Source organism: Ostrea edulis, chromosome 1 (genome assembly GCF_947568905.1).
Source record: "Ostrea edulis chromosome 1, xbOstEdul1.1, whole genome shotgun sequence".
Lineage (NCBI taxonomy): Eukaryota > Metazoa > Mollusca > Bivalvia > Ostreida > Ostreidae > Ostrea > Ostrea edulis.
The window spans coordinates 44180991-44193018 of record NC_079164.1 but is presented as its reverse complement, the minus strand read 5'-3'; the positions used below and the strand labels follow the sequence as shown (position 1 = coordinate 44193018).

The following is a 12028-nucleotide window of genomic DNA, read 5'->3' as shown; positions in this document are numbered from 1 at the left end:
GTCACCACCAAACTTAAACAATGAATAGTAGTAATGATGTCACCACCAAACTTAAACAATGAACAGTAGTAATGTTGTCACTGCCAAACTTAAACAATGAACAGTAGTAATGATGTCACCACCAAACTTAAACAATGAACAGTAGTAATGATGTCACTGCCAAACTTAAACAATGAACAGTAGTAATGTTGTCACCACCAAACTTAAACAATGAACAGTAGTAATGATGTCACCACCAAACTTAAACAATGAACAGTAGTAATGATGTCACCACCAAACTTAAACAATGAACAGTAGTAATGTTGTCACCACCAAACTTAAACAATGAACAGTAGTAATGATGTCACCACCAAACTTAAACAATGAACAGTAGTAATGTTGTCACCACCAAACTTAAACAATGAACAGTAGTAATGTTGTCACCACCAAACTTAAACAATGAATAGTAGTAATGATGTCACCACCAAACTTAAACAAAGAACAGTAGTAATGTTGTCACCACCAAACTTAAACAAAGAACAGTAGTAATGTTGTCACCACCAAACTTAAACAATGAACAGTAGTAATGATGTCACCACCAAACTTAAACAATGAACAGTAGTAATGTTGTCACTGCCAAACTTAAACAATGAACAGTAGTAATGATGTCACCACCAAACTTAAACAATGAACAGTAGTAATGTTGTCACCACCAAACTTAAACAAAGAACAGTAGTAATGATGTCACCAGCAAACTTAAACAATGAACAGTAGTAATGATGTCACTGCCAAACTTAAACAATGAACAGTAGTAATGTTGTCACTGCCAAACTTAAACAAAGAACAGTAGTAATGTTGTCACCACCAAACTTAAACAATGAACAGTAGTAATGTTGTCACCACCAAACTTAAACAATGAACAGTAGTAATGTTGTCACCACCAAACTTAAACAATGAACAGTAGTAATGATGTCACCACCAAACTTAAACAATGAACAGTAGTAATGTTATCACCACCAAACTTAAACAATGAATAGTAGTAATGTTGTCACCACCAAACTTAAACAATGAACAGTAGTAATGTTGTCACCACCAAACTTAAACAATGAACAGTAGAAATGTTGTCACCACCAAACTTAAACAATGAACAGTAGTAATGTTATCACCACCAAACTTAAACAATGAACAGTAGTAATGTTGTCACCACCAAACTTAAACAATGAACAGTAGTAATGTTGTCACCACCAAACTTAAACAAAGAACAGTAGTAATGATGTCACCAGCAAACTTAAACAATGAACAGTAGTAATGATGTCACTGCCAAACTTAAACAATGAACAGTAGTAATGTTGTCACTGCCAAACTTAAACAAAGAACAGTAGTAATGTTGTCACCACCAAACTTAAACAATGAACAGTAGTAATGTTGTCACCACCAAACTTAAACAATGAACAGTAGTAATGTTGTCACCACCAAACTTAAACAATGAACAGTAGTAATGATGTCACCACCAAACTTAAACAATGAACAGTAGTAATGATGTCACCACCAAACTTAAACAATGAACAGTAGTAATGTTGTCACCACCAAACTTAAACAATGAACAGTAGTAATGATGTCACCACCAAACTTAAACAATGAACAGTAGTAATGATGTCACCACCAAACTTAAAACCAAGAACAGTAGTAATGTTGTCACCACCAAACTTAAACAATGAACAGTAGTAATGTTGTCACTGCCAAACTTAAACAATGAACAGTAGTAATGTTGTCACCACCAAACTTAAAACAGAGAACAGTAGTAATGTTGTCACCACCAAACTTAAACAATGAACAGTAGTAATGTTGTCACCACCAAACTTAAAACAGAGAACAGTAGTAATGTCTTCACCACCAAACTTAAACAATGAACAGTAGTAATGTTGTCACTGCCAAACTTAAAACCAAGAACAGTAGTAATGATGTCACCACCAAACTTAAATAATGAATAGTAGTAATGATGTCACCACCAAACTTAAAACCAAGAACAGTAGTAATGATGTCACCACCAAACTTATACAATGAACAGTAGTAATGTTGTCACTGCCAAACTTAAAACCAAGAACAGTAGTAATGATGTCACCACCAAACTTAAACAATGAACAGTAGTAATGTTGTCACCACCAAACTTAAAACAGAGAACAGTAGTAATGTTGTCACTGCCAAACTTAAACAATGAACAGTAGTAATGATGTCACCACCAAACTTAAAACCAAGAACAGTAGTAATGATGTCACCACCAAACTTAAACAATGAATAGTAGTAAGGATGTCACCACCAAACTTAAACAATGAACAGTAGTAATGTTGTCACCACCAAACTTAAACAATGAACAGTAGTAATGATGTCACCACCAAACTTAAACAATGAACAGTAGTAATGATGTCACCACCAAACTTAAAACCAAGAACAGTAGTAATGTTGTCACCACCAAACTTAAACAATGAACAGTAGTAATGATGTCACCACCAAACTTAAACAATGAACAGTAGTAATGTTGTCACCACCAAACTTAAACAATGAACAGTAGTAATGTTGTCACCACCAAACTTAAACAATGAACAGTAGTAATGTTGTCACCACCAAACTTAAACAATGAACAGTAGAAATGTTGTCACCACCAAACTTAAACAATGAATAGTAGTAATGTTATCACCACCAAACTTAAACAATGAACAGTAGTAATGTTGTCACCACCAAACTTAAACAATGAACAGTAGTAATGATGTCACCACCAAACTTAAACAATGAACAGTAGTAATGATGTCACCACCAAACTTAAACAATGAACAGTAGTAATGTTGTCACCACCAAACTTAAACAATGAACAGTAGTAATGATGTCACCACCAAACTTAAACAATGAACAGTAGTAATGTTGTCACCACCAAACTTAAACAATGAACAGTAGTAATGTTGTCACCACCAAACTTAAACAATGAACAGTAGTAATGTTGTCACCACCAAACTTAAACAATGAACAGTAGAAATGTTGTCACCACCAAACTTAAACAATGAACAGTAGTAATGTTATCACCACCAAACTTAAACAATGAACAGTAGTAATGTTGTCACCACCAAACTTAAACAATGAACAGTAGTAATGTTGTCACCACCAAACTTAAACAAAGAACAGTAGTAATGATGTCACCAGCAAACTTAAACAATGAACAGTAGTAATGATGTCACTGCCAAACTTAAACAATGAACAGTAGTAATGTTGTCACTGCCAAACTTAAACAAAGAACAGTAGTAATGTTGTCACCACCAAACTTAAACAATGAACAGTAGTAATGTTGTCACCACCAAACTTAAACAATGAACAGTAGTAATGTTGTCACCACCAAACTTAAACAATGAATAGTAGTAATGTTGTCACCACCAAACTTAAACAAAGAACAGTAATGACATTTTCCTTTGTCCGAAAGGTGAAATGCCGAGCAATGATCATTGACATCAGAGATGGACTGTTTTAAGTGCTGGTAACAATTAAGTCTGAAATGATTTTAGCATTAATCTATTAATAATGAACTGAACAATTCTATGCCAGTTTACTTTTGCAATATGATTATGTGAATATTATTGTTGATTGGACAACTGCTGGACCTAAAAAGAACAACATTAAATTTTGATGTCACTTGATCAATAAGGTAATTGGTTTTGTTATAGGATAAAATTGATCCATTCTTAATGATCTGATATTTTAAAACTTCAGAACACTGTTTTGTTGTTTATCTTAATATTTAGATGAGTAAATTTAATAATAAATCCAATTCTTATGTAGAGTATATATTGCAAGAATTCCTTCTTCAAATTAATTAATGACGGAGCATGGAGCTTTAATAAAGTTTTACAAAACAATAGTTAATTTGCAGATTGATTATATTTTAAAAGACATTATGAAATTTGTGAATTGTGATTACCGGTAAATTTTTATTTTTCACTCTTCTTAAAACTTAGGAAAATGGTCAATAATTTATTGATACAGGTTTAAAGGATGAACAACTTTAAACAAATTAAAACAATTTACCTTTGATAATTTGTGGAATAGTCCAATATTGAAAATGAAGTCCAGAGCTAATTTACTCCAGTGTTTCTAATTCTTTTCACATCTTCATTCTGACCCTGCAGATATACGCTGTTTGTTGCTATAGAAATGATTTCCATATTTGCCCAATCACATTCTTGGAATTCTCTTTTAAAAGAAAATTAACTGTCAAGATGTTTTCAGCACTATTGAGGTCAACATGGAGTAGAAGACTTATTGATTTTGAATTTTGCAGGAAATCTACTGGCCATATTGATACTCATGCGTTCGAATCTAGCAGGGATTTTAGATTTCTTTCAAATTACTTTCTACTAAAACTGCATTTTTTAGCTAAGTATAAGGTAAATTTTAAACTTTTTCAATTTCTAAATTTTATTGTACAATTCTCAACTTTCCATCCATATCACATTTTCTTGATGTGTTATCCATCCTTGATGTGAAGGTAATCCGTATGCAATTATTAGGTTAAAAAAAAATATGCACATATTTTCTAAAGAAAGTTCGGGTATATTGTTACCCTGGTCCATCTTATGGTCTGTCACACTTTCTTCAATCCTAAACTCCTCTTTTATTTGAAATGAAGCCCCCAGAAGCTCCTGGATTTTACAGATTTTATAGGGCTTGAAATATGTCTCCAATGTTGTCATTTTTAACAAGGTGAAATTAATAAAATGACGCAATTTGGTATAAAAAAGGAAAGAGGAACTAATTTGATTTGCACGTTTAAGTGGCCATATTGTCAGGGCAACATTTTTTGGTTCCTCTTACCCAAAGTAGGCTTTATACTAAATTGGAAAAGAATTTGTTAAGTAGATATCAAGAAGATTAGTTAAATACATGTATCTAACAATTGTTAAGCACAACATGCAGATGGGGACTGCTTGCAAGTGTGACTCAGGTGACCTAAAAATAGGTATTTTTGACCAATTTCAAAAGGTAGTGGGTGTGGAGTTTCAGATAATTTTCAAAACTATTTTCTAAATATTCCTTGCATTACTGCACATCTAAACGACACCATCAATCATCTCCCAAAAGATGATTTGACAACTGCATAAAATGTTAGAGGAGTTCTGAGAACCAGCATTGTTTTCAACCGGCACCATTTAGCCCCCAGGGTAAAAATTCCAAAACCTTATTGCACATCTCCAGGACATCACCAAAGGAAATTATGCAAAGCTGGACACCCTCTATCAAAATTGTAGAATTCACAATCTCCAGGGCAGGGGATTTCCAAATAAAAACTGACTGAATGTTCAGGATATCAGGGAGCCTTGTGCCAAAAATTGTAAATTTTTGATTCCCAGAGTATTTAGACATCAGGCTCCAGGGTGTGACCAAATTTGTCTTATATAGTATTAATCACTTTTAAAATGTTAAAAAGTCTTCTTTAATTCTACTAATACTGAATATTGACCATAAAGCTATCTGCCAAAAGTTTAGATTTCATGAATCATGACCCCTAGGGCTTAGTGCATGGCCAAATTGGTAATAGAATTCTGCAAATGTTATAAAATCGTTTTTTATACTTTTTATGATATTGAATGAAAACCGAATACATATATAGTTAGACAGAGGGTAAATATTGAGCTAGCTAGCTGTCAAGAAGAAATAAGACCACATTAATTTCAATACCATTGGGGCAGGAGATCAGGGTCAAGTTGGGGAAGGGAATTTAGATAAAATGATCAATAATTGATATCTTGTTCTCTTGCAAATATATGATAGTAAAGCCGCTGACATTGAATATAAACTGAATCATTTTAAAATTACTGTAAGATGTACTTTCAATAGTAAAAATTCTGCCAATAATTTAAACAAAATAATGATAGTAAAGCCGCCAGGCAGAACTGATGCATTTGTTATGCTCTTGAGGCAATTTGAATACCCTTGGATGATGACATCTTGAATGTAAACAAATGTGAGCATGAAGATATAGGCACTGGACAATGCTGCATCTAGTGTATTATAAAGCAGTCCAGAAACGCACACGAACGATTCATCAGAAGTAAAAGTTCAGTTATATATCAGACTGCATCTGGTATTCTCACGAGTAAGTGGCAGACAAAGAAATACAGTCCAGCAGAGCCACAACCATGCACACGGTGACACAGTACAGTACTGAAATGTCAGAGGATTGATGTCAGAGAAGGGCGAGTGGGAGGATTTTAGCAACATGGTACAATGCATTGTGCTATAAAAAATCTCTATAATTAGTCAATGTGCAAACAGTGGACAAAGGATCAGTGAACAAAAGAAAGAGGGTAGTGGAACGGGGACATCATTACCTTAGTAATACTGGCGATGGGAGCATGCAATTATAAGCGAGGTTATTGTCCCTCCCGATGCAGCAACTATTTCCTAAGGGATGATTGCTGTTGTTAGGGACAAACACTTGCTATTGTATGAATAGCCATTAGATAGGTATTTCATTAGACAGCTAGAATACAAAAAATAAAGAAACATTAATTGACTTTCATTTTTGAAGAATGAATATACCGAAAGTAAAGTGGCTGTCACAAATAACGGGAAAAGTGTAGTCGCAATTTACTGACTTAGTTGGTAAATATAGTCCTCATAGAGAAAATAATCTGTAAACTATATACTAGCAGATGATGTAGCTAGTTTATTTGCTAAGGGTTTAATCCTAAGATATATGGATATTTTCTGCATTTTGTGATGTATCAATTTATATACATGTATGTGATAATATATTTTTAAGTGCGAGTTTGTGTGTGTGTGTTTATTCAGCAAAAACTGACATGCAGTTGAATTTGTGTACATCACAGTATATAAACAGCTCACTCCAATGTCACACGTGTGGAAAAATGTCACTGTCACTGTGTTACTTCATTGAAAAACCCATAGATGAAATAGATAAATTGTTTGTCACTTGCTATAAACATTTTTAGGTCACCTGAGTCACTCAGGTGACCTACATGTATTGCAATTGCCATAATCAGTGTGACATCCGTTGTGCGTTAACAATTGAACATTTTTAACTTCTTTTTGATAACTATCATTTCAATTCTTTTCAAATTTGGTATGAAGCAGCTTTTGGACAAGGGGGATGTAAATTTCAAGATTCTTGCTCCCCAGGGGCTCTAATGGGCAGAGCAAAAACTACCAAAAATTGACCAATTTTCAAAAATATTTCATTGATCGGTAAGAAAAGTTTTTTTTTTCTAGATTTCATAGCCCTTGAGGCTAGAGAAATCCAAAATTTTGAATACTCAGGTGACCAATAAGGCCTTTTGGCCTCTTGTTAAAAAGACTAGTAATTTTGCTGATAATGTATAAAAACCAAATGCATAATTAAGCAGAAGCAGAAAGGGATGTACCAAATTGTGAATTGCAACCCCAGGGTTCTGACTCTAAAGCAGCTAGGTCCAAAATAGTCATATAGAGTTACTATAACATATATTCAGGGTTCTGACTCTAGAGCATGCAGGTCCAAAATATTCATATAGAGTTACTATAACAAATATTAAGTAAAGTCTAGCTTTCATCCGTATAGGCACTTTTGGGAGCATTTGTGTTTTAAGAATTAATACATCTTGTTATATACTGCTGCTGAATATTAGAATGCAGAACAGGAAAATTATTATAGATTTCGTAATCCTTTGAACTAATAATATTCAGGTGGCTTATAAGGCCTGTGGGCCTCTTGTTTACTGTGTGAGATCTATATAATGTAAGGCATACCAATTTGTAATCGAGTCCATCAGATTCGTCTCATCTATTTACAAGAGATTGAAATTATATCATTTCCTGGTATTTCAAAAATAATATTTGCCCACTCTTCCAATATACATGCGGTCTGCAATAATGGCATCCTTCAAATAAATAAGGGACTCTGCTAGCGGACATGTATTGCTTAATTATACCCCCCGCAACAAGTTGTGGGGGGTATACTGGAATCGGGTTGTCCGTCTGTAGATGCAATGGTTTCCGGGCTCTAAAGCATTATCCTTTCCACCGACCGTCACCATATCATATATATATGGACTACCCATGGGATGAAGATGTTCCCTATCGATTTTGGGGTCAAAGGTCAAGCGCACTGGACATTGAAGTAGCAATATGGTTTCTGGGCTCTAAAGCGTTATCCTTTCCACCTACAGTCACCATATCATACATATGGACTACCCATGGGATGAAGATGTTCCCTATTTATTTTTGGGGTCAAAAGGTCAAAGGTCAAGCACACTGGACATTGAAGTAGCAATATGGTTTCAGGGCTCTAAAGCGTTATCCTTTCCACCTACAGTCACCATATCATACATATGGACTACCCATGGGATGAAGATGTTCCCTATCGATTTTGGGGTCAAAAGGTCAAAGTTCACGTGCACTGGACATCGAAGTAGCAATATGGTTTCCATTTAAATTCTTTAACGGCTTTTTTCATCGCATGGAGATGCTGTGTTCCTAGATAATCCATTTCTCCTATAAACGAGAATACCCAAGGTTTGTCATGCCATTTGTTTTTTACACTCAGAAAAGAGGTAGTTTATACCTATTACCAACACCCTTTGGGAGATTGGGGTAAGCGGGGGGTATTTTTAGTGAGCATTGCTCACAGTACCTCTTGTTTGTAATATATTGCTTGTTGAATTTAGGTTTTTTTATTAACAGGAATATATCAAAGATATTTAAATTAGTTCCATACAATCTGCACATGTTATGTTTGATGAATTGAATATCAAAACACCTGTTAAAAGCAAGTTTGGAACTTTTGTTCTCCAGGTAATAATCTAAATAAGTTATTCATTGTATAAATCATAAAAATGCATTAAAATATTTATACAGTCAGCAAATGTTATTTCAAGTCATCAATTATTAGTAATTTAAGGCCCTCTGTGCCATAGATGAATATTTGTTTGCAATATGAGTTATTTAAAGGATTGGTCCACTGCTATTTATGCTGATTTATAGTTTTAAGCTTTAATTTTCAGTTATTCATCTGAAATCAAGTTTAAGAGAGAGCCAAGTTCTTGACAGATTTTCTATTGAAGCATCTCTGGCTGTCTTTCACTTGACTGAAGCAATTTCTCTGTACTGATGTATAAGCTGCACAGTCAGCACTGAAACAGGTTGTTGCTGCATTGTAGTCTAGAGACTCCATATGTTAGAGCTCCATCATGCCAATCACATGCTTAAATTGATGAAAGGAAAACTGAAAAACCTGTCTGAACATCGTCAATATTCAGTAAATCTTATCAGTTTAAAAAAAAAAAAAAATTACGGTCTATGTTAAATGAGAATTTCCATTGATTTAAAAATTGTCTATCTTTTTATTCTAAAAAATATTTTTTTGAATATAATATGTTCATTTTGAATATCTATATGCTCAAAGCATTAAAAAAATTAAGATACCAAATAAAGCATATTTATTTCAAAATATTACTGCCCCTGTACATAATGATTAGTTAAATAAATATCTTGTACATAAAATTTCATCATGCATTGTTGGACAAAGTGAAAAAATAGAAAATCTTGCATGACATGATAATTACGGGTGTTAATTTTTGTGAAATTGAAATCGGGAGATCGGGTGCTTGTAGGACCATGGTGCTTATGTTATAGGGAGGAATACAGTAACTAATTTGATACTGTAACTTGAATGCACAAGGCAATCACAATAATTTAGTCCCTTACTGATGAAGCTGAAGGAGACTTTAGGTTTTCTCTCCATCTGAGTCAGACAATTCAGTTTTCCGGACTTCTTTTTTTTTTGGTTATGCTTGCAGATATTCATTTGATATTGGGTACATTGCTTGCCATACCAAGTTACAGATTAATTAGAATTTGGTTTTGATCTGTTGATTTTTCACTAAGTTATTGCCTTTGGTCTTAAAAAAAAGCATGAATTAACAGTTTGTGGACTTTTTTGTTGTGCTTGCAGATATTCTTTTTATGTTTGGCACATTGCTTTGCCTAAACATGTTACAGATCAAGTTTGAACTTTGTGATTTCTTTTGCTGAGTTACAACCCTTGGACTTAGAAAAATTCAGTTTTTCAGACTTTTTGTTTTGCTGTGCTTGCAGATACTCATTTGATAATTGGTACATTTTTAGTTTGCTTCTACAAAGTTGATAAGTCTCAACTAGTGGATTCACATCCACACCAGCTTAAAGTTTGCATTCAAGTTTCTTATTTATGTAGATAAGAGTACTACACTCATTAAAACTTCTAGCATAGTGATACAACAATATAGCTAAATTATTCATTATCACCTACATTTCACAGTTCATTGACTTGGTTTAAAGACTTAAACCAAATTACAAATTTGTCTTTTTTCCTGGTCTAGTCTTTGAATTGAAATTTAATAGGATTAAATTATTATTTATAAACAAGATGTACTTTCTACCTTACTGTTTGCTTGTCTCTGTATAATTATTGTTTACCAGTCTCTGTATAATTATTGTTTACCAGTAACTGGTTGTATCCTGAATATAGTAGTTGATTTCCAACCATTCCTACCCTGGTTCCCCAATTTTCCCCTTTACCTTAATGAACTTCAAATATTGTTGCAGTCCAATAATTTTTGCTACTGGTAGGGGACTAAATGTATTGCCATGCAATACTCTCAGAATGCTTGTTGAGATTAAAACTTGCATAGTGAATCTTTGACTTTCATACTAACTTAATTTTGACTTTCTGTATATTAAAAGGGTCAGGATTTGGCAGAGTTAAAGAGACATATCTACGCCAATACTGTAGACTACAGGACACTGAAAAAATTTGTTCAGCATGTGTTCACACCTTGCCATTGCAAACAAGTTCATCTGATGCACGAGGAGAACACAAAGGTAAGGAAATCAATTTCATATAAACAGCAGAGGTTTCTAGTTCTTAAATCATATAAACAGCAGAGGTTCAAGTTCATAAATCATGTAAACAGCAGAGGTTCAAGTTCTTAAATCATGTAAACAGCAGAGGTTCAAGTTCTTAAATCATATAAACAGCAGAGGTTCAAGTTCTTAAATCAAGTAAACAGCAGAGGTTCAAGTTCTTAAATCATGTAAACAGCAGAGGTTCAAGTTCTTAAATCATGTAAACAGCAGAGGTTCAAGTTCTTAAATCATGTAAACAGCAGAGGTTCAAGTTCTTAAATCATGTAAACAGCAGAGGTTCAAGTTCTTAAATCATGTAAACAGCAGAGGTTCAAGTTCTTAAATCATGTAAACAGCAGAGGTTCAAGTTCTTAAATCAAGTAAACAGCAGAGGTTCAAGTTCTTAAATCATGTAAACAGTAGAGGTTCAAGTTCTTAAATCATGTAAACAGCAGAGGTTCAAGTTCTTAAATCATGTAAACAGCAGAGGTTCAAGTTCTTAAATCATGTAAACAGCAGAGGTTCAAGTTCTTAAATCATGTAAACAGCAGAGGTTCAAGTTCTTAAATCATGTAAACAGCAGAGGTTCAAGTTCTTAAATCAATATAAAAAGCAGAGGTACAAGTTCTTAAATCATGTAAACAGCAGAGGTTCAAGTTCTTAAATCATGTAAACAGCAGAGGTTCAAGTTCTTAAATCATGTAAACAGCAGAGGTTCAAGTTTTTAAATCTTGTAAACAGCAGAGGTTCATGGTCTTAAAACATATAAACAGCAGAGGTTCAAGTTTTTAAATCATGTAAACAGCAGAGGTTCAAGTTCTTAAATCATGTAAACAGCAGAGGTTCAAGTTTTTAAATCTTGTGAACAGCAGAGGTTCATGGTCTTATAACATATAAACAGCAGAGGTTCAAGTTCTTTAATCATAGGAATTGCAGAGGTTCAAGTTTTTAAATCATGAACAGCAGAGGTTCAAGTTTGTAGAATTCATATAAACGTTCATAGAATTCATATAAACAGCACAGGTTCAAGTTCTTAAATCATATAAACAGCATAGGTTTAAGTTCTTAGATCATATGGCAGATTTGTCAAAAATATTCATACACTAGAAAAGAAATAGGAATGTAA

General features: G+C 33.7%; 1 protein-coding gene across 3 annotated transcripts in view; it reads left to right on the top strand.

Annotated features, from left to right (window-relative positions):
* The window catches only part of LOC125653880 (ATP-dependent DNA helicase Q4-like), a 200442-nt gene that overhangs the window by 154005 nt on the left and 34409 nt on the right, over nt 1-12028 (top strand). For all 3 annotated transcript variants that reach the window (XM_048883566.2, XM_056150184.1, XM_056150179.1), the window contains exon 16: nt 10741-10878. In XM_048883566.2, the coding sequence (XP_048739523.2) occupies nt 10741-10878 (138 nt within the window). The remainder of the gene's footprint in view (nt 1-10740; nt 10879-12028) is intronic.